General features: G+C 32.9%; 2 protein-coding genes across 2 annotated transcripts; both read left to right on the forward strand.

Annotated features, from left to right (window-relative positions):
* Window positions 1-178: 178 nt before the first annotated feature.
* LOC115442105 lies at window positions 179-25,135 on the forward strand. The gene is made up of 16 exons (XM_037444743.1): window positions 179-376; window positions 10,324-10,564; window positions 11,476-11,615; window positions 13,058-13,201; window positions 13,499-13,659; window positions 15,411-15,543; window positions 16,254-16,497; window positions 17,270-17,403; window positions 17,731-17,871; window positions 18,504-18,621; window positions 21,502-21,578; window positions 21,837-21,926; window positions 22,304-22,451; window positions 22,734-22,867; window positions 23,907-24,059; window positions 24,842-25,135. The coding sequence occupies exons 1-16, from the start codon at window positions 295-297 to the stop codon at window positions 24,991-24,993; spliced, it is 2,292 nt and encodes a 763-aa protein (XP_037300640.1). The 5' UTR covers window positions 179-294; the 3' UTR covers window positions 24,994-25,135.
* On the forward strand, window positions 15,370-18,866 carry LOC115442091. The gene is made up of 5 exons (XM_030167062.2): window positions 15,370-15,543; window positions 16,254-16,497; window positions 17,270-17,403; window positions 17,731-17,871; window positions 18,504-18,866. The coding sequence occupies exons 1-5, from the start codon at window positions 15,444-15,446 to the stop codon at window positions 18,653-18,655; spliced, it is 771 nt and encodes a 256-aa protein (XP_030022922.1). The 5' UTR covers window positions 15,370-15,443; the 3' UTR covers window positions 18,656-18,866.
* Window positions 25,136-25,165: the final 30 nt, after the last annotated feature.

Genomic DNA, 25,165 nt, shown 5'->3' on the forward strand with positions numbered 1-25,165 from the left:
TAAAAGTAAAAATATTGTAAAATTGTAAAAAACTAAGAAATGAATAAAGTAAAAAAGAAAATGGTGTATTATTTATTAATTATACAAAATCTGATTTTCTCATTTACATTTATAAAAAAGAAACACAATCAAATCGATAAAAACGAAAACAATCGACTCGACCCAATGCCCATCATGACCACATTGATTAGTAAACAATAAAATTAAAACACATAAAATGCCCTAAAAATTAAAAACCTATTAAAATTATTTAGTTATTTTAAAAATTTTACTACTGTTTGTCGATAGACAGTAATGAATCTCGCGAGTATTTCTGATATATCTTCTCCACTTCAACGAGTGTTCTGTGTGATCATAAGTCGTCAACTATCTCTCTGTAAGTCATTTGTATTTACTACGTTAATGCTATGATAATAAAAAACAGCTAAGCTGCTAAAGGATTCCAAAATCAAATTATACGTATCCTTTTACGTACCTATATTTCTTGAAATTTGGGTTGTTTCCAGAGCCTTGGTTTAAATAGCTAGTAATGTAAGTTTAAATACGTATTTTCAAGAATATATCATAGAGATGCTGTCGTCTACTATTTCTTGTCTATTGCAGAAAACTCAAGCCATAGTAGGAGTTTGAAAAAAAAAATTCTCCATTCCTACGTTGTACATCGACATTGCACCTATATTATGATTTTATAACTTACATTCCTCTTTTTATTTCTGTTTAATGTATATTGCATATTATAAAAATATTACTTTTTCGAGCTACTTCGCAAACTTCCACCAGTCAGTGCTAATGACTGCTACTAAACATTTAACCGGCATTTTCCATAAACGATCCAAAACAAAAAATATGGGGAATTGATCCGATCACTAAGGTAAGCTACAGAACGGGGATGGATCCGAAGTAAAGTTAAATTCGAAGTTCGTCGTTTCTTCGTTTCGGACCGACGTTTCGACGTCCGTTTTTCGAAGACCCTCAAATTCTGTCGTCTATAAAATAAGTCCTTGCTTTTCATTTGTGAATTTCGCAATAACCCTCTTTCTGTAGACATTGTTCTAAAATGCATTTCATGTCTATATCCAGACAACCTTCAGTTCTATTGATATTTATTTTACAATATTTAGTTAAATATGCGCTGCGCATTCATTTATTTTAAGAGGACAGTCAAGTAGTTACACAAATTTTAGAGGTCGGTTTTAATGGTTAGAGACAATAAAGTGTAATAACAACAATGTATTTCTGTATGATGAAGAATCGAAGGCAATATTTAGTTTTAACAATAAATTAATCCATGTATTATTAATTTCCATTCGCGGAGCCTCAGTTTGAATAAACAACATACGTAGGTATAAGAAAAAAAGAAAAACGACTTATATAAAAGACGGGAAAAATTGTAAAAAGACGTGTAAAAAAAAATTGGAAATAAAGAAAGCAAACATCACCAAAATAATAAATTAAAAATAAAACTTGTAATAGCTTTTGTACTAAACGATGTTCCTCACGACTCAGTCGTAGCTGTGACAGCTATGTGATTACTCGCCGTAATTTTGCATGAGTTTGGTAATCAACTGGGATGATCATGTCAATAACAATGAACAAAACTGTGTTCGGTATATTGAAAAATAGGCTATTTCACATATATTTTTTGGGGTGCCAAAAAAATAATTAACAAAATAGACTTTATTTTATGGCAGTTGCCAGTCAATTAACAGTCAAATAATGCTCAGTACTTAGAATAATAAGTTACTGATTACTTTTCATCCAAAACACCAATTCAAGGTAACAGTGGCAGCAATTTGATCACTTCCCTTGTCTTCAACTGTAAAAAAGACTAAAAATAAATCAATAATTAAAATAACATATTTTCTCGTAACATAGGCCTCAATGCAAGAGCCTAATTTATGAAACAAAACGAAATCATGTCAGTTACCGCGACACAGTTGCCTCTTTTGTTTACTATGAGATAACGGTTGCGTAATGCGGTTATTACGCGGTCATTTTAAATTGAACCGCAGCCTAACCGATCATAATGATTGGAGGTTTATTTAAATAAGTTGTGTTATAGTCGGAAGCTACCACTACGGTGAACTGCAAACGGTACAATTTATGTAACACCATGGCGGAACTGCGGCGGCATTTAAAATGCGACTGCTTGTGAGACGATTGCATGTCTTTTTTTATAGTACCAGAAACGAGCAAGTGGGTCACTATCAGGTAAGTCATTACTGTCGACTAAAATACCCACGATGTTAAAAAATCTTTGATGCGTCGTCAGCATTTGAGGTATTTATAGGCCAGGAGTGGTGAATCAATCGCGCGTGCCAGTGGTGGCACGTGACAAAACAATTTGGGACACGCAAGTAATATGTCAAACATTGTATAAGTATGTTTCTTTAAGCTTCAATTCGTTTAATATCAGATCCAATGAAAACTCAACCCCGATAAATAAAGAACAATAACATAATTGGGTTATAAAAGGTCGCTAAAAAGGGGCACTCGGATAGATAAAACCAATCCTGGAGGTCACGTTACAGGTCATTTTGTTATAAATAATAAAACGTTCACCATTTAAAGTTCGCATTCCCTGGGGCCTTATTCTCTATCCCGCACGTTATTTTAACAGTGCGTAACAAGCACGCAACACAACGCATCATGTTTAGGACTATAGAAATTTGGCTTACAGAATACCATTCCACGCACATTTCTTGAAGATAACATGACACGGCCGCGTTATAGGGCCCTGTTATAGGTTCTTTTCTATATTCGTATTAGATTAGGCCTAACTAAAGAAGCAGAGTGAAGTAGATTTTTTTTACTCTACTCTACTCTATCTTGTAGATACTCTAGTCAACAATAGAAGGCGATCAGCTTTGCGGTTAGTTCAGATTTACCACCATCATTAACCTGTCTCAGACGATTTCATGTAAATGTGAAAAATATTTTGATGTACTCTCTCACGTTGCGCAGATTTGCTGCAATGCAGATCTGGTTCGAGTCGTTTAACTTTTACCCTTTAAAAAGAGTGTTTGGTGTTGTTAAGCTATATTGTTTCATATGTGCATTGCCCAAAGGCTGTCTGGTAGAGAATGCTGTCGGTATTAAGTCCGTCTTTGTACTACATTAAATGGTAAAAAAGTGTGTAAATAAACAAGTATTCATTATTTTTTATTAAAGATAGCATTTTAATTAATTTAAAAAAAAATGATTATTAAAACGTGACAAAAATAAGTAATAATTCTTCTTTATAATTAAAAATTATTTTCGCCTATAATTTAAAATATATTTTTATAATTTAAATATTGCAAAATCCGGATTGTCAGTAACACTTCATTGGGTCAACTCGTAAACTGCAACGATCAGAAACTTGTTTTTTTACATATCTGTTTGCGTATGATTCACGTAAAAACCACTGAACGGTTTACGTAAGTTGTCTGAGATCCGTTTTGGTTTTTGTCAAGGCACAGAGGTCAGAAGAATTGGCGTAGTCAGAAATAATCCTAAAAAAAGCGGAAAATAGTTATTGTTAAGTTAAATAGGGAAAATACTAATAAACTGATTTACTTTCCACATTTTTAAGACTTACTTGTTTAGAGACAGTATATGTGTTTGATTATCGGGTAAGGTAGTGTACAAATAATTGAGATCGGAGAACATGATTTTTCGTAGGATTCTGTTATTTAAATATCAAGGCAATTACAAATTTGGATAGTAGGCACTTACTCACCTTTTCGTGCCTAAAATGTATTTATGTACAAATATTAAGAGTCTATTAGAATCGGAATTACATCATTTTTCGTGTATAACCTACTGATATACGGCTAGGTTTAAAGCGATAAATTGAGTAGGATCCATCAATTGCGTTATGCCAGTATTAGATTATGTTGTTGAACTCGAAGGAAGATAAACGAAGGCAGCATGAGTACAATCAATAGTAGTTTAGTATAATATGTAACATCTTTTGATATTAACACATATCATTAAATGCTGTTTAACATCTGTAATTAGTGAGTAGACTCGTCCATATCGTTGTAATTTTAATTGAGCATGTTTTGTTTATTATCTGTTGGTATGAAATTAAATAAATAAATGATTACCTTTTTATATATATCAATAGTAATTTTTATAGGGATTTAAGACAATGAACTAAACTATAAGGAAACAATTTGATAAACAATTTAGTTTATTGCGGATTTCGTCTTAGTTCGTAGAACAAGGAAAAGTTTGCGATGTGATGTAATATACTATGTTATGGTATGTAGATTTGTAGTTTACTACAATAGATATAATGTAAACTAGATCACAACTAATCCAGTACGCACATTTCGTTATGGTTTGCAAATTGTGGTAAATTTTGACTGAACCCAAAAAGTAATAACATCGTTTTTAAATATCATAACACACATCATGCCAGTATTCCTGGAGGGTAGGCAGAGGGCTAACGATGGCGCCCAGTTTTCACTGTGTGTTTCGTCCCATTATGTGATAGGGCGCGAGCTAAATGTCAAAATACAGACTCCAACTTCAGGCTGATACTGGGCAGAATAACACGCGACCCGGAATTCGAATCCAGGACCTCAGAGCTGAGTCATAACGCAGACCATACACCGACGACACCGATGCAGTGTTTTCCTACAATGATCTCTTATTCAGAAGACCATTATATATACTGCACAAGGGGATTACGAAGTTAAGGTGAAAAGCCGAATCGCGTCGTGAATGGATATTATGTTAGAAGACGCACTGAAGGAAGCAAGGGAAGTACAAATAGGGATATAGGAAATTTATGATTATTATCCTTCAAAATGCGCGGCTTTCAAGAATAAATTACTATGGGGGTTTTTACTTTATCGTTGTCTTGGGAGGAAGGATAGTACTTTCTACGTATGGTATGATCTGGCAATTCCTCGATGCCGTTTGAAATGATTATTATTTTTAAACTGGTGTCTACAGGATAAATCTGACTACTTATGACCATTACTTTATTTTATGACTTCACTGACGGTATAAATTTCCATTTTCAAATCCCTCTAATGGGATAGCCAAATTGTACCCAATTTGCTATAAATAATTCATAACAGCGCGCGTTGAGATCTATTGTTAAGGATTATAAAATATCCTGTTACTAAAGATAAATACTTGCTATAAACTCAAACACTACTTAAAAATATATTCTCGGACGATAAAAATAATAACTGCATGTAAATTATATGTTCACTATTATATGTTTTCTATTTCGCACTCATGTTACTCACTTATAATTTTTTTAAATTCAAATGAAAACAAATTATAACAACGGAATGATCATAATATTATGAAGTGATTATTTTATTATTATAAAAAAGAACACTTCTCTTCCTTTGAATTTAAAGTAGATATCCCTAATGTTTGCGTAATAAGAAAAAAAGAACACATTAAACTATTACAGATATTATCTCTAAAACAAACCGCTGATGACCTTTGCCATCAAAAAGAAGATTAAAAAAGCCCTTGTCCCAAAAACTAGGGTCAAAAACATATCCAACTATTTTCATATTTATACATATTTACGAACATTTCCCTTGTCATTTGTGTATAATTTTTGTTTTTTTTTCCCGGTAGTTGCCCAACAGCGGTGGCTGCAGACGGCATTCGCTCCCTCTACAAATAACCGATATTTCGGCGCATGCGCACATTCACGTTTTAACTCTCGTCGCTCGTCTATCGTACCGATTTTAATATAAAAATGAAAGTGTTAGTTCTTCTATTATGTGCTCTATGTGTTTATGGAAAAGTCACTCGTAAGTGAATTAGATTTTTTTTTTAATGCTATGATGCTTAATGATGTTGGTTGGTCTTAAGGGGTGTTGTAGTTACGAAATAATTAATATGGAATCGGTCATTGACCTCAAATTAGTCAATTGAATATTTTATTTTTCAATTATTCTTTTCATAGTGAACGTTTGCTTATTGTTCAGGAATATATACACCACAAGAAAAATATTTAAAGCAAAGGTCGTCTAGATATATATTTCTCGCACATGAACAGTTTTTAGTATAGAAAAACTAAGTATTCCAGTCTAAATTTCTCGTGCGTGATAATATTTAACCCGAGGGAACTGAGTTACAATAACTTTCTTACGATCGTTGCGCAAACCGTAAGTGTGGTAACAATGATCTAGTTACGATTGAAAACATAATAAGAACAGTATTTGCATACACTATTCATGCAGCTGCATCCTGTATTTCCTCGCTAGTGTAGTAGCAAATGAATAAGCACCTATATTTCTTAGGTTTTATATCCGGTTTAGGTTATATTTTTCAACTCACACGTCGCATCTCCTCTAAAGAGATAGACAGAGGGCAAATAGAGCACCAGCACCCACTTTTCGCCAATTTCGTACCATGAATATTTTAATCAAAAAAATCCTAGGTAAACTAGTTGAGAGCGTAGGAAACGCTGCAACTACAAATAAACACTAGAAAAAGCGCTCATACACTTCAATTGCAAAATACTGCGCTCACTAACATGTTGAGCTGATAAATCGACTGTCTGGGTCAGTTTGCCGCAGTGTTTATTTCTGCTGCCACAAACACTACAATGTGTAAGCATTATTGCGCTTCTGTTACAATCGTGTAAATTGTTGCTGCTATGAGACTTCTTCTCTAATGACGTTAGGTCCTATTTTCCTTGCGTTCAACCATCCTAGTCCAAATTCTCCACTTCGGGCGTAGTTGTGATATTTCAGGTTGAAGTCTTCTAGTCCTCTTACCATAAATTTTCCCATCCAAGGCGTTTGGGAGCGTCCCAGACACCGTTTTGGTTCAGCTATTTCCAGAACTTTTCTGGTTGTATGATCATCTTCTTCACCTATAACATGATCGTACCATCGTAGCCGGTTGTGTTATTTAGGTTAAAAATTGTCTAAAATAATTTAATTCGACAACATTCATAGTTTCCCGCAACATGACGGACCTAACGGATGTCTCGCATGTAATTAAATATAATTACATAATGTGCACGAATCTTGTGAAATGGTACACGGTGCTGTGGTTCAGGAAGCCACTGTTACGACAGACGGGTTTGATTTCCGTGTATGGACAATTTTCTTCTTCAGTGATTTCATCAAGCCATGTTGATCATAACTGAGTATTTCTCAAAATAAATGTGCGCAACGAAATAGTTTTTAATATATTATATATGGTTTTATAGAGTATGTATTTAACATAATTTTTGCATATAAATCGGCATATTTAGAGCGCAATTCCGTATCATTTATTCTCGTTGTTGAGCCTACTAAATTTCATTTGTATACAGTATGGGTGGCCCGCAATTATTAATTCCATACGCGTAGAAAAGCTGTTGAGGCGTGATTTGAAAGGTAATTTGGTTCCTGAACGGAATAATCTTACATTACGATGACAAATGTCTTTTGTGTTTTGTTTACTTACCTAAGGATAATAATGAGCAATATAAAATCATTGCATGATAAAAGAATACGATTTGTGATCGCGTTTATTTTGATTTTATATTTTAGATAAAAATTTAAATGCAATAGATATCCTGATAAAATATAAAATTCCATAGTTATCCTTGAATATTATAATACAAAGTTCCTCACCACGTCTGTCTGTCTGAAAGCAATAAACTCAAAAACTATTCAACAGATTTCGATGAAATTTGGTATGGAGATAGTTTGAAACCTTGGGAAGGATATAGGCTTCTTTTATCCCGGGAAATTATATAGCGAGTCTTTTATCCCGGAAAAACTGTTTCACGTGGAAAAGTCTCGAGCAAAAGTTAGTTTATTATTATTATTTTTTTCTAGTTCTGTACAAATAGATATCTTATCGGTTATTATCAAATAGATATCAAAACTATTCCACTCTGTCACATTAACAACCTTGTGATATGGTTAAGTTACTCTCATGTTTAATGCTTAAGCACATTTAGTAACCTTTTCAGAATAATATTAGCATTTCCAATAAGACGAAGTTGAGTAACTGTTTATAGTTAAGTTTCATAACGTTATATATTATTTTGAAATATATTCACTTATTCCATGGCCGCTGGAAAATTTAAGTACCAATTAATAGAATAAGAAATATTAGATATATTACATATATAGAATTTTTAATAGTTACTCGCACAAATAACAAGTATATAATAAAAAAAGAAACTGTTTGTCGCCACTGGTAAAAAAGTATTTTCATCTTCTTGATCTACAGATCATTCCCGCAACGTAAAAACGCTTGGGTCAAAATATTACTAGGTACTTATTATGAACTTAAACTCCATGCAAACGTATTTTTGTACTTTTTAGATTTTTTTTAAGGAACCTCTAAAAAGTATATTTATCCTTCCGGTCCGGGTTTCGATACCTCTATGCGACGACGTTCAGTTCAAAATATTACTAGATATATATAAAGGGTAACTAAATGATACATTTATGTTTTTCTTTACAACTCACAAAAAGTAAACACTTACTTTATTTTTTTGAAAATATGTTACCGTATAGTTGTTATTGTTTACGACTAAGTAGTCGTGAAAATAAGTATAGTACGTTGTACAATAGTGATAAATTTCTATATCCAGGCCTATATAGCCATTATATAGCAATACCTCCACGCAAGTTCGTATTGAAACCCTAGAAACATCTTTGATTACAAAGTGCGGCGGAAAATTACATTTTACGTCTTAACCATAATTTACTCGCTTACAATGACATAATGTCATGATATAACCTATTATTCATTTCATCGGACATTAAAATTGCCAATTAAAAGCCGGGTCTCATTATAATGGCGAGATTTGATTGAGTTATTAAAGCATAATTTAATATCAAATGGTAATTATTCTTGATATTATTTGATTTTTCTTTCAACCAAATGACGAGATGAGCAGATCACTTCCTAAATTTTAAGATACTCTTGCGCTAATATTTTCCAATTTAAATACCTACTGCATTACAAATTTCGTTTGTATTCCTATAAAAATTGAAACCTTGATTCAAACATATTGATTGAACTGATGTCAGTTTGATTTGTAACTGATATTAAATGTGCGTATAGGGTACTCACTGTATGCACACGATGGAAACTGAATGAGGCCAGGGCTTTTTCCGCTCACTGAACACCTAAGTAGGTGTCAATGAGTTTTCCGAATACCGTGAGCATATTTTTCGTAGTCATAAAACATCTATGTACACTGTTTTAATGGGTGCTTAATGGGTTTTACTGAACATGTTATTTACAGGGTTTGAGCTATTTATTTACTAAGCTCACAGTCATACTGCTTTCCCAATTAATTACTTAATAATACTTGGATAGACAATATTGTCAAAATCAGTTGGGTTGTTTATAATCTAAACACTTCGGAATATGCGTCTGTCTAAACTTTACGAATCTACATTCATTCCAAACTTATACGTGAGGGTATCATTCTTATTTTAAATCTTATGAGATTATCATAGACAAGAATAAAATCCAGATGAAAGTCCTGACACCAAATTAATATTTATAAAAAGTTTTAAACGACGTGTCTGCCTAGACCCATCTAGACTACAAAAATTACGTCATCTAAATAAAATATTGGATGTAATACATATTTTTATACTAATGCTAGTTCACAATAATAATCTATTGTCGCTCGCAGATATTGCGTTACATTTGACCTACTTCAAAACAATGAACTGATGAATTCGTAGATATTGTTTGGTTGCATTGTTCAAAGCGTTTATTTTAAAACCTTGCAATGACATATAGTATTGCGATTAGCCTTAATCTAGATCCAGTGTCGACCTAGTGCTTTGGCTTTGTCCCAGTAGATTGCATTCACAGGGTTTAAATTATAAAATAATTCCACTTTGAATTCAAATCTGCAGTACATATGTTTTAAATGACGGTAGACATTAAAGCGTTGGTAAATGATAACAAACCCATAAATAACTAAAATATAGAATAGAAAATATAAAGCTGAGTATCTGTAAAATCATAGAAACATGTGTTATCCTTAAAGAGAGAAACTTTCCGGTCAAGAGATTTCAATGTATTTTTTTTACTAGCGAAACGTGATTTAAAAATATATCAGTGATAGATGTTAAAATGCATTAAATTTTTTAATTTAATCACAGGACCGCCTGAACGGCGCCAACGTTATCTGTTTAAAAAGATCCATTATTTCCCATAGCAGCAAATTACCGGGATAAAAAGTAGCTTGTATGTTAATCTAGGACCTGGTCTATCATTGTGCCAAATGTCATCGAAATACATATCTATCTAAATATATAATTCACGTTCAAAGTAAGTAGAATCTCAACTGCAAAATAATTCAATGTATTCTCATTACAGCCGACTTCTTCCCACAATGCAAAAGGAATGATGCACAAATCGACAAATGTATCCTGGATGCGGTAGAGGCGATGAGGCCTAGACTCAAGACAGGCATACCTGAAGTGAACATACCTCCGCTAGACCCATTTACGGTCCCAACATTGAAATTGGACAGGACAGCACCCAACTTAAGAATAAAGGCGACGATCAGGTATACCAAAGCGTACGGAGGATCTGACTTCAAAATTGAAAAGCTGAGGTGAGGATAGTAATATTGAGCAAATTAAGGACAGTTCATACAGTAATGAAAGTCTGTTGAATAAAATATTTAGTAGATTTTTACATACTTGACACATCAAAGAGATTATTAAGGATGTTAGATGAACACAAAAAAAATATTATTTTAAATACAACTAATGTAAACACAGAGAAAAAAAACAAATATAATTCTTAAGGCAAATAAAATAGAAGAGCAACTGTCTCTCAAATTAACCAAGTCAGTTGCAACGATTATAATTTCGGGTTAATTGGAATATAATACAGTGTAACCAAACGAAAAACAAAGCCAGATGCCGATTGTCACCAAACTAAGGTAGTTAGAATCCACATCACGACCTAAAACGTGGTGTTGCAAGTTAGAAATATTCAATTGCTCGTGGGAATATATTACATCGCCACAATAAACAAGCAAGCTTTGATTATAAAAACTGTGTCTTTAGAGTGCATTATGAGTAATGATGATAAAAAAATTGTTTTGATTCATTCGTAGTGTAAAATTATGGTGATATTATTTAAGATGTTATTGACGCTATAATACACAAAATAACAATTTATGTTATGCGGAATTGCGAGAATCGAATTGCAAAGAAATAAAATCAATGTAGAACTGGATTACGCATTGGGTTTATCCGTCCGTTAAATACATGTTGATTTATTTTTGTTGCTAGTGTATACCTACGTAATCAAATTTAACATCTGACATTTATTTAAATATAATCATTATTCCATACTTGCCTATATCAGAATACAATATTAATATTACATTTTAAACATATTTCGTTGTTTTTATTAATTTATTAAGCTTCTATATAATCATTCTAATTATTTTACTGCTTAACATATTATTGGGTTTTACGCACGCGTTTTGATAAGAATTTGTTTTAATTTCAGGGTGAATTTAAATAAAAAATACGTTGGAGAAATTAAACTGGTCCTTCCAAAACTGATGGTGACGGCCGACTACGACGTCAAGGGATCGAGACTGCTCACTCTTGACTTTAACGGCAAAGGAAAGTTTAAAGGAGAGTTTAGTAAGTAAAACAATCTTCTAAAAAATCCTAAAAATATTTTAAAGTGAATTGTTAGGTAACGTTTCTGTTATTAAAAGTATTTGGACAAGCGACTACGGCGGCCTAAGTCTATATAATTATTAAGAAAAAAAAATATAAATTATGGACTTTGGAATAGAACTACTAGTTAAAATTATTAATGTTCATAGATTATTAATTAGTTAGTGATTCTTCTGTAGACATGTAATCCTATACAAACTTGGCCTAGAAATCGGAGTATCAATTTATAGCCGACTTAAGTGACGGCTGTATGCTCATGCTAACCTCCCCGCCCTAAACATTATATTACTCTGTGTTGTCTTTGGTTTTTACACCTTATAAATAAATATATGCTAGCGAGCTAGCCACTGGATTTTTCACTATACAGTGAAAAATGGAGGTTGTGAGATATCTAATGGCAGACGATCGTTGTCTTGCATAAGCATTTAGGACTCAAGAGACTTCGTCTTTCATTATAGCAACCGTTGGTTATTTGGAAATCTCTTGGGTGGAACAAAGGGCACTTTAACATACTTTCCATATATTAATTTTCATATTAAAATTATGATTAATATTTGTTATCAGGCAGGCAGTTTCTTTAACTGATTTGCCTATATCCTGCAATTCTCGATGCCGGTTTTACTTCCTAACAAAATATTTGTTAAGTATGTTCTTAAACTCAATCACATTTTCTGTTGCGATTACATCTTCTGGGAGCTTGTTCTACGCTCTTCTCTGTTCATCAAAATGCATAATATGTGGTTTGTTATTGGACAAGGTGAAGAATAGGATTCTGTTATGGTCTCCTAATCTTTACAACTATTATTAATTTGGGCGTAACTGACTCAGTCAGTAAGGTCGAGGCTAGGGCAGCTAATTACTAAAAATATATAAATTAAATAATTAATCTAATTTTACACAAATCAATAACTATTTAGAGTTAGTTGTGGTTTAGAAACCTTGATTAATTTCTCTTAAATCTAATCAAACTTGAATTTGGTGATGCAAGTAACCTAGTTTGGTCAGTTTCAGTTACTTATGTAAACTGTACCTATTGTTAACAAACACGCGATTTTTATGAAACATTGTTATGCTTTGAATTATTTATAGAATTTGATAATCACACTAGTGGTATGCATAATGCTAGACCTACTTGATCTTGAATTAAATAGTAGTACATTAACGGTGGCAATAAACATAGGAACTTGACTGTTTCTCAGCACATAAAACGCAAACGCACGCAAATAGTATGACCTTTGACCGCGACCTTTAAGAGCTATGGCAAAATACAATTCTTATCAATCATGGTCTTTACAGTGGATATTTGAAATGGAATGTTTTTCAAAACTAAAACGTTTCTGGAAATAACACATGATAGTCAATGCGTAATAATTTATTTAGAAATGTCAATCTTTTTGTTGCAGCTGGCATCACTGTTGTCGCTAAAGGAAATGCCAAACCAGTTCTCAAGGATGGAGTGGAGTATCTTCAAGCTGACAAAATTGTTACCAGAGTTAGATTGGACAATGCACAAATTGCTTTTGATGACACTGAAAGACCTCTTGCTGGTAAGAATACATTAATCATCTTCCTAAGAGTCGTGAATTTTTTTATAATGTACGCAATGATTTCAATAACCATGTATTCGGTCAGATAATGGTTCACTACCACCGTTAGCGTATATATGCTGCAGGCAAAAAGAGTACAGGCTACAGAAATCTTGTCCTTTTATATTGTACAAGCATTAGATAAGTCATTCAGTTGTTAAGTATAACATTCATTCGTTAAAGCTAAGCCTGAAAGTCCAATATCTATGGTTTACATAGATTTACTAAATATATACTTAATATAATTAATTTTTACAGCTGCATCTGCGGCCACATTCTTCAATTCAAGCCCTGGGGTAGTGCTGGACCTTCTGACACCAATTATTGAGGAGACGAGCGCAACTGTCATCAAATCATTCGTTAACAAGATCCTCGGAAGTATTCCTCTCAGTGAAATATTGACAGATGAAGCGCCAGCTGCTTAGGTTGAAGAATGAAAAGTGACAAAGTGTTTAGACTGTAGTGTTTGGTCTTCGTTAATAGAATTGGGCAGTGATGGTGTAGTTGGTGTAATGAGACATAGAAGTTATAGTCATTAATTTGAGGACTAAAATAGTTTGCAAATCTGGTGATATAATTTGAATTGATCGTAAAACATTTTCCTTGTTTCTGGGGAACATTAATAAGCAATATTGACTTATCTGAAGATATATTTGAATTGTGAAAATTTACTCCTACGTACTACTTACTCTAAATGAATGGAGGACTGAAATCAAGAGACTTGAACATTTATTAACCTACGAATCATATAATTATTTATGCAGAAACGAAATATTTAATAAGGTATAATAATAAAGATATTTTTGCAAGAAACGCATCATGGAGGTTATGTAAAAAAGAATTCAAAGATCTTGTCTCATTGTATCAACTATTTGGTTATTAATGTGAACTTTTAGCGAAGTTCCAAATCGAAAGACTTGATGAAGTGAATTGCTGTGTAAATATAAAGCGTCAACTCTTTTTTCAGTGTACAATATTTCATTCTTTGGTCAGCAAAGAGTTTCTGGGTACCTGTCTCTATCGGTTAAGTTTAAATAAAATTATTTAAATACATTATTTCATACTTTTGATGTGTGTATTTATTCAGCTCCTCCGTATGTTTTTTAATCTTTCTTCTTTACCAATTAATTATAAATCTTCATTACCAAAAACAGGTGTTATGTCCTTGCGGAAAACTTTTGTTTAGTGGTTAATAATAGTGTCTCCCAATGATGGGCTGGACTGCGCCTGACTTCTGATGATACGAAAGTTTTAGAACATTATGGGAAGAATAACTAGATACTTAAACGTTAAACTTATTATAAAATCATTTGATGGAATGCTACATAAACAATTCTTTACATTTAACGGGTTTCTATTGATGGTAATGGATGAATAATAACAATTTATTGTATACCACATAGAGCAAAATAAACACAAATATTATATTAATAAAAATTAATGCGACAGTAGCCGGTCTTATCGGCGAAAAGCGAGTTCTCTTAGACAACTAGTATTCAAAAATTGATAACTCGTGCTCATAAATACTATAAATTGTTAGGAAACCGCTTATTTACAACAAGGAAGAAGTAAAAGGACATTAACATACTGGATGACCATAAACTAAGGTCAAGAGGACCATTCTTTTATGTACTAAGTATTTTACTTAATTGCAAAAGGAATTTATGTAATGTTAGCAAATAAAACAGATTTAACTTCACTGTTCTAAAATTTTATTTCAAATTCATTATTGTGATCAGCTATATTCGCTTTATTGGCCATATATGTTATTAAAAGTAAGTAATATTTACGAATTCTTACTTCATACCGCTGATAGCGTTAGCAAACCTATGGGTGAGACTTGGAAGATGAAAATTGAAATTCTTGTCTGTTAATCTGGACGATCTGTCTAAAGATGAGCATGAAGATTATTGCAACGACACTGACACACACAACATGTTTACAAACATCTGTCAATTATATCTTTCTATTTACCATCATTTACATATCCTTTATTATTAGACATGTATTTAAAGTTGTGATCAAAAGCCTATTTAACCCTAGATTACTTATATAATTAAGATGTTTTATAGTACTTTACTTCATGGCTACAAAGCAGAGGTTTTGCTATATAAGGATTGGTGGCCGGTCAACTCATTTAAAAGGCATAATTTCTTGTTTAGAGTTTTAGATCAAGTTCATTACTATCGCAGAGATAGCGAAAATGATGTTTACGAATATTGTGTTTGTTATTATTGCTATAACGTTTGTAAAAGGATTGCCCAGCAATGACACGTCTTATGATGATAGCGGTAGTGAAAAACGTAAGTTATCGATATTTATAATAATATAGTTAATCACAGGAAAGATACTATTTTTAAACATATTGGGTTTGATTTAACAAAGCTGAGATCATGTACTATATACTTTTAAAAAGAATATGAGTAAACAATACCCTGTAAGTGTTGATTGTTTTTGGAAACAAAACTAACTAGCTTTTGCTCGCGGCTCCGCGTGTGTGAGAGTTTTTTGGATCAAAGTCCTGTTATACATTTATCTGGGATAAATAGCCTATGTGTTATTCCAGACTATAATATATATCTGTGTAAAATTTTGTCCAGATCCGTTTAGCTGTTCTGGCGTGATTAAGTAACAAACATGTATCCAAGCTTTCGTATTAATAATATTAGTATAGATAGGAAACTTTGTAAATACAATCTCGTCAAATCCCGTCTGGATTATGATTCCAAAATAATGCATTGTGATCTCTATCATATATCAATGATCTTTATCATAGATTTGTTTATCTTTCAATAAATTACATTAGCATGGTATTATTAAACTCTTTTTTGTATTTACTTCGAATTGTCGAATTTAATATCTATATTTGTAGCACACGCATATTACAGATAAATTTTATTTTTCCATTCTCTATATGGACTTTAATTATGCCAAATCACTTTGTGCGCAATGCGTTTAGAAAGCCGTACAAAGTTTTCATTCACGTATTAATATTTTTCACTGTTCTATTTAGTGCCAGCAGGATGCCACTACAGTGATCCAAAGGTGGCCGAGTGTATCCAGCGCGTGGTAGAACAGGCGAGGCATATTCTGGCGCATGGGGTTCCAAGTCTCAACATACAACGTTTGGAACCCCTTAAAATACCAAGCCTCAGACTTCGACAACACAATATGCCCGCCAACGGCTTCAAATACGATGCCTGGCTGTCTGAAGTTACCTTAAGGGGACTTACCAATTACAGTTTTAATAATTTGGAGTGAGTACTAGCTGTAATGCTCGAACGGATGATTTTTGGTTAATTATAATATAATAGAAAAGTCAGAGGTTCAGAGGTGTGTGCCCTTGGGATTTGAACCTGTGGACATTCGTCTTGGCAGACCGTTCCACACCCAACTAGGCTATCGCCGCTCAGCAGTGGGCAAGTATATAATACAGGGCTGATATTATTATATTATTATTTATAATATAATAATTATAATCAGCCATATCAATGTACTGGGCACGGGCCTCCTCTACTATTGAGAGGGATTAGGCCGTTGTCCACCACGCTGGCTTAGTGCGAATTGGCAGACTTCACATACCCTGGAATTGGAGATTTCTCACGTATAAAGTATCTCTCACGATGGTTTCATTCACTGTTAAAGCAATCGATAATTTACAAAAAACACATACGTTACATATAATTAAGAATTGATAAACAATATTCACACAACTTCAAGTCAACTGAAAAATTAACTAAGGTAACATAACGGAAATGGTAAGAAAATCGCAGAAATAATTTCGATCAATATTCAAATAAAATAAAATTTAATAAAGTAATTTACGAAATATTTGGGTTAACCATAAAGTACCTATTTATTAAAATCAATTGTTTTGCATTTTAATTAAATTTAAATCTAAATAGCAATTACACAAATCGTCAGCAATGCCGAGTACGAACTAAATAAATAAATATATATATATTGTTTTGGACGCTAAATGAATTTTTAAATCAAGATTTATATGTTCCTAATGGTATTCTGTCATAGTGTGTACCCAGAAGATTTAAAGGTGACTGCCAACATCAGTCTACCTTTGTTGCTAATGAGCGGGGAGTACATGATTATAGGAGAGTTCCAGATGCTTCCAGTTGAGTCAATAGGAAAAATGACCTCGAACTTCTGTAAGTTATATCAAAAAAAATACAATAATATCTGCGTATTAAAAGTGGACCTTACAAGTCATAACCAAGGTCATAATAAGTATATAAAATTGTAGCTCATGAATATAGAATGTCTGGGAAATTCCGCTGCTTCAGGTCGAATCAAGTTTCATTAAATAAGAAAAAACCTAACGAATAGTTATTATCTTTACAATCTATATATTTCTTTATATAATACGCCTAAAATCTAATACATTTTGTAAAATTTTTGAATTAATGTACAACTTAAATGTAGAATATTAAAAGTTTATTTCGATGGAAGAACATTCATTGAAAGTTAAATTACAGCGAAATGTACAGCGTCGCTGGAGGTGCTTGGAGCTCGTCTTCACAAAAGAATGGTGATACGTGACTCGACAGTACGGCTTATTTGTAACGGACCAATTGAGGCCAATTTGGTGGAAGCGCATTCGACTACCGGTGAAATGGGTATAAAGTTTATTGAAGTTTTTTGAAAATACCTCTTCGGAATATATAAAATATCCATATCCTTTGGAAAGAGACTTAATTCCCTATGAGCTAGCACAGGCATCGATAACATTTGAAAAGCGCTTTGTAAGTTGAGTTCTTAGCAACTGTCTGTTTGTGGCTAGGCATTAACCTACTGCTGGTGGTAGATCTCTCATACGTGAGAGTCCGCTTGGGTAGGTACCGCTGCAATGTCGTTTTCCACCGCCAAGTAGCAGTGTTAGGTCACTGTTTTGATCCGATTTGAAGAACATTATAGCCAGTGTAACCACTGGACATAATAGGATTTAACATCTCATGTCTCAGGATGGCGAGCGCAGTGGAATACCAAACAATACTTTGTAATTCATAGTATTGGTTGGTGTTTTTTCTGTTTATGGGCGGTCGTATCGCTTATCATCAGGCGAACGGCAAGCAATAAATCTCGTTATTCAAAGCAATAAAAAAAGGCATTTTGTTTATCATCAGATGAGTATCAGCTCTCTTCTAAATTAGCGTTAAGCGAAAAGTGCGGTTAAAGTAATACATATTTGGTATTATGATCACTTTGTTCTTCTTATAAGAAAAAATATTTTCTTTTTTTATATTTGCAGAGATGATCACCAACCACATAGTGAGCATGCACTCGGCAGATCTTGCGCAAGAGATAAAGCCGGCTGTAGAGACAGCCCTCGCCATGGTGTTGGAGGATATTGCCAATAAGTTCCTCAAGCAAATACCATCCGAAATGGTGTTTCCCAACTAGCTGTGTTTGTTTGACAAATGTTGATTGCTTAATTCTCATTGAGAAAAGATGTGTAATGCGTAATAATATGTTAATTTTGTGTAGGGATATTATTTATTGTAGTTAAATGTTAAACTTGAAAAACACTATGTATTACTTAAATGTACTTATAAATATCAAGGCTATAAAATGTTTAAACAATCTATAAATAAATGTTTTTGTAATAACAATTTTTATGCGTGTTTTAAGCGAACATGACATTACAATTAATTAATTATACCTTCATACTTTCCATGACGTAAGCAACTCATTTTTCTAAAGGTTCTTGTCGCGTATTTATAATGCAAATAATTGCACTGTTTTGTTGATTTTTATCTCTCATTTACTCTTTTGAAGTATTGTTTGTTTACTGGTATCAAGACCCAATCTAAAGGTCAAAAAGCTCGTGTGTGTATATTAGTTAGTTAATACAAACTTTTTATAAAGAAGTCTTGAGACATGTCTTATATAGTTGACATAGAACTTAAATGAAGTGAATGTTGAAATAATGTTAAGTAGATAATATCATCAGTAAGATTCGCTGTTACGGAAATATATTTATATTCTAGTAGGCTATGAATGGATCTCCGCCCGCGTGAAGTAGTTTTCGGGATAAATATTTTCCTGGGAAAAAAGTAGCCTGTAGCAGTTAGGAGTAAGCAACTGCTTACTCCTAAGTGCTACAGGCTACTTTTTTATTAGTGAAAAAAATCCAAATCAGTTTAGCAGTTCCCGAGATTAGCGCGTTTAACAAACAAACTCTTCAGCTATATATTTAGTATAGATTATATAGTATAGATATTAACAGTGTTTTGACTTTGACTTTTTAAATGTCCTTTCAATATTCAGTAACATAGAATCAAAAATTATAATCGATCTATTTTTTAAATCCGCGTTTTATGATGGCCTAAGGGCTGTAACATACCTTACTTCCTACATCACGGTTGTTAAAAATTGTGCAACAAGCCTAAAGTGGGCCAATGTGCCGCTCGGTCGGGCCTAGTGCCTACAGTTACGTCACAGTGCAATTCTGTTACAACAACCTTACACTAACACAACATGAGCTTTATTAAAATCAAGTAAAGTTGATTTTGCAATACCCGTTCCAAATGAACCTGGGCAGTAAATGTAATTTTTTGCCGTAGGATTATGGATTTAGATCACTGAAGTTTAAGTTAAAACTTGAATGCATGTTTAAAAATGTAATCAGCCTATTGGTGGTGGCATTAAAATGCATGAAAATTGAATTGTCATCATGATGTCAAAGTATGTAATTGTATTCGTTGCGTGCAATTTTTTTCACCTTCTGTTTGGCTAAATATTAATCTGATCTATAGATATAAAAGTAGGTAAGTATAACATAGTGTAGCAAAGCATACATTTAATAGAGGACGCGACAAATTAGGTAAGTAAGAGGATTCACCTACTTGAAATTCTATGATAATAAATACTAAGATTCATTTTAGAGTGAGACTCATCTGTTTGGTTAAATTGCCGTTGTCTGTTGCCCGAAGAGGTTGCAGTTATCAGAATAAAAAAAATATTAAATTTCAATAGTTTAGGTATTAAGTTTGGTGTCAAACTGAAACGAAGGTGCTAAAAGCAATGGAGACTACCACGCAATTAGTACACGTAGCAAAACTATTAGGTTTTACAACGTGTTAAGTATTAGTCAAAGTCATTTACATAATATCATACACTAGATACAAAGAGCAAGCTATTTATGAAGATTCAGACCAACAGACAACCTCCATGAATCTTGTTGAGTCATTGCAGGTAAAAGGAATCAACTAAAAATGTAGTAACACGAACTGTCATGTGTTCTATTGCGTGTAGTAATATCACAAAGCAGACTTTCAGCAATAAAGAAAGACCTACTTTATGGTTCAAAGTTCATAGCGATAGAGGTCGTTTTGCAACCTGAGAAGGTATGCCATGGCAGTACATAAGAGATTAAATATGCACTATTGTTATGCGCTACGTCGCTTTTTTCTATTTGCTTTTGTTATATAGGATGCGAAAATAGTGAATCTACGATTCTATTACAATTAATACGGAGTGAATAAAACGAAATTATACCGGAAAATCTTTTTCACGCCGGCGGAGATGTAGGCAAAAGGTAGTAGAATATAAAATTGTTTTAGTAATAGCGAATCTGATTGATGACATTGTATTATTAAGTATTGTAATTAAAATTCGTGCGATGTTGATTTTTTTTAAATTAAATCAATTATGCCTGATATGGAAATAACCTGTTATTATAATACTTCATGAATATATTCCTCTGTACATTAGTTCACGTGCAGCACTACGCCTTAGCTAATATAACTAAGCCTTGAGTTTAATGCTCCTATATATCTGTATAAGACATATTTAAGATGCAAAATGATCTATAATATCTCATTTTATATAAACGTTCGTATCTCGTTTGGTTCCGTGTAATTAACATTTCGGAATATATTTGAATACTATTCAGATGGATTGAAAGTCTTGCACTAGTAAATGAGATGGATAAAATGAATGTTTGGCTTTCGGAAATGCTTGAGGCACAGCAAAACCACTTAAATTAAAAATGATGTATCATTGATGTCAGTTGAAGATATAGAATAGGTTGATTTCGTAACAATTTCATTTTCTATTAGGTTTAAATCATTCATCCTAAATGCATAGATAAAGACTGTATGTTTAATAACACGTATTGTGATAAGAGATAGGAAGATAGGCATACAGTTTTACAATCACGTAGCTAAATGATATTTATATGGTATTTGCAGATATTATAACCTATTGCGGCTGTTTAGTTGGCCTCTATTATTAGTTTAATTTAGAGCTATGTGGAGGTTCTTGTGTTTAATTGCCGTAGTCAGTGGCGTTTATGCCGGACTTGAAAAGAGTTTTATAAATTGTAAGTTGTTGTCAATTTAATTATAATTTAATAATCAATACAAATATGTAAGCATCGTAACGTAATAAATAATAGGGAATTTAAGAAGAATATCAATAATTTACAATAATTTTTAGATGTTTAAATTTCGAAAACATAATTAAAATCAATGAATACGATATTTTAAAAATAAATTTCACTTGGACATAATGTCCGATTTTTTTTTTGTAATGCAAAAGAATATCTTATATTACTTCTTATGTTTTTGTAATGTCATAGTCGGTGGATTCATTTGTCCGCGAGAAGAGAAGGCGCTGGGGAAGTGTCTCCGGGATGCATTGAATGCGTACATTCCACAGCTGGCCACAGGTACGAAATAGAACCTTATGTATATTAATCAATATTTTTTTGATTTCTTCTTGTTTCCAAAATATTCCAGAACTGAAAAAGACATGAAATTCATGTTTTTCATATTATATAAATTTACTAGCATTTACCTGCGGCTCGTACCGCCTAAAAAACCTTTTTCTGGGATAAAAAATAGCCTATATCACCTAGGAGTAATGTACCTTTCTATTAGTGAAAAAAAAATCAAAATCGGTTAAGTTGTTCCTCAGATTAACGAGTTTAAATAAACAAACAAAACTTTTCAGCTTTGTATATTAGCGTAGGCTATTATTTTAAATTTGGAATAAAACTTCTTTATAGGATTAGTTTTATTCATATTAATAGTTCATGTTACTTAGGATTACCACAATACGGCATTCCATCATGCGAGCCTCTGGTAGTCCCATCGATTTCGATCCAGCAGTCTACCGGACCAATCTCAGTGACGTCATCATACTCCGACGTCACTGTAAGAGGACCCTCTACTATGCGAGTGAAGGAAGTGGAGTAAGTTACAAATTGTTAAAAACTTATTTTATGACTTTGAAACTTATGCTGAGATACTGTGTTTGTTTTTTTTTTTAAATACGTTAAAAGGTTATTAGGTTTAGTTTTTCCTTTAAGATTTTTTGTGCATTTTATGACGGTAAGCACTTACCAAAAATCTAAATTAAACCCTATGTCGGAACAATTGAACTTAAAGTTTTTTATACATGTTGGCATTTACTTTCAACTCTAGATAGGTTGACGGTGAATAAAATATTAATTAATTTTGAAAAATAACTTTAGAGTCGATTCAGCACAACGACGGGTTGTTGCCAAGCTGCAGATTCCTGAACTGAGGATGAAAGGACACTACACGCTCTCAGGACAACTCCTAATGCTTCCAATTGAGGGAGAGGGACAATTCACAGCCAAATACGGTAAATATTTGATATATTCTTTTTGAGCGTCCAAATTCTAACATTTTTAAACTGTGCTATGAACTTTTTATTTATTATAGTGCGTATTCACTAAAATATTGCGACAACGCATTCCTAATTACTAGTTTTATTATAGTACAAAAGTCATACGTTCACTCTTTGTTGACCAAACACTTTCCGATTACACAACTGCACATTGAGCAAGCATAGTTTATTAACTACATATTTAGGTGGACCGAGCGCTACTTTTCCATACACAAAACGCGAATGGTTTATCTAAGTATCTGTTAAAATATTAGATTGTCGCAAACGATTTTTTATTCGCAAGTTATAATATTTTCATTGCATATCTGTGTTACCTGCGGTTAATCTACGTATTTAATTTTCTTACGTAATGTTGTGATCATTTTTAATTGAGGCATATAAGTTATTAAACCTACGTAAGGTATATGAGATTGTTTATATAAAAAGAAATAAATGAACGTTAAGAAATGTCATAATATATATATTAAAGATGTACATACCTACTTTGTTTAGGTTTTCATTATGAAGTGCCTAGTAAAAACTTTTTGTATGCTTCCGGGCGAACTAGGTATTTTTATATATATTGCCGTAGTTAAAAAACTTGCTTATTAAAATCTTACTTAAATAGGTACTAGAATTAATAATAAGACTTTTATTTTCGTGGGGAAAACACGCATTGTCACTACTACTACTTGATGAATGGAACTGTTATGTTGGTGTCACCGGTCTTACGGCTTAAACTTGACAGTCGGGAGCATAGGATTATTAGGAGTGACCATTATCGGATCGAGTCCCTAGACCTAAGTACACCCTACATCGGCATAACAACCACAGCTAACCGTGGACTTCTTCGGGGCATGTGGCGCGGCCTTGAAGTATCTTGTTGCACTAAGATAGCTGCGTGGAACCGTCTATATACGGTACATAAGGCTGCGTAAAAACCTTAATGTAGTGACATCTACCGCCTCATGTTGTAACTAACCTTGACTAACTAATGTACCATTAACATTTCCAGGTGACATTGATGCCAAAGTGACCATAATTTTGGGAAGGAAGAATCGAGCTAACGATGTTGATGCTCTCTCCTGTGAAAGTCTAGACGTGTCATTCCACGTGGGATACGCTTCCATGCAACTTGAGAATCTGTTTGGAGGAGACAGTGATTTAGGTAACGATTATAAAATGTTTTACTTTATAAGTTTGACTTCTTTACTTAGATTCATTAAATATCATTAGTTTATATATTACTAGGTTTTTCCTGCGGCCTCACCCGCGTAAAACACGGGATAAAAATTCCCCGAGAATAAAGTAGCCTATACCACTCAGGAGTAATGTAGCTTCCTCTAAGAGAAAAAAAAAACAATATTGGTTTCTAGTTCCTGAGATTCGCGCGTTCAAACAAACAAACTTTTCAACTTTACATATAGGATAGATTCATTATACCATAGTAATTTAGCTTAGGTTTGTTTGTTCATCATCATAAACTATAACTAAATTATATAAACACTAGTTGTGATGTTTACAAAATTATGGACTTTAACAAACATAATTTCAAATATAGCATGTTTGATGTGTTTGGTAATAATAATTGTTGCTAGCGGCATCGCCCGCTTTAAAAGCCTTTTTCGTTACAAAAGTCCCTAAAACTCTTTAGCGAACCGTAGCGTCATCTGCACGACGCCAGCACCATCTTTTTAGAGAATCCGAAAAAGAAATCACATAATTTCCCATGGGTCCAAATTACCGGGAAAGATGAACTTAAATGTTAACCCAGGATATGGTCTATTCGTGTGCCAAAATTCATCCAAATCCGTTCAACTGTTTCTACCTTTACTTCTAATAAACATACAAACTTCCAAACATTATCACAAATAGTCGTATTTATAAGATTAGGCGATAATGAGATGATAATGATCATGAAATTTACGATTAATTGGTGTTATTCCACAGGTAAAGCTATGAACACATTTTTGAACGAGAATTGGCACAAGCTCTCGGAAGAACTGCAAGTACCTATGGAGGAAGCACTTCGCGACTTCTTGAAGCCATTAGCTGACCACGCCTTTGCCACATTAAATGCTGACGACATCCTATCATCATAACATCTTAAACTAAATTAATAGTTAAAGTTATTTATTAATTTTATTTATTCAATGTGTGTATGGAATGAGAGTATTTATTTCGCCTGTTATTGTTGTACCTAATAATATTAAGAACGTGATATTAAAATATTGTTTTCTCTGATTTGTTTCTTTTTTATTCGAATTTCACACA

Source organism: Manduca sexta, chromosome 28 (assembly GCF_014839805.1).
Source record: "Manduca sexta isolate Smith_Timp_Sample1 chromosome 28, JHU_Msex_v1.0, whole genome shotgun sequence".
Lineage (NCBI taxonomy): Eukaryota > Metazoa > Arthropoda > Insecta > Lepidoptera > Sphingidae > Manduca > Manduca sexta.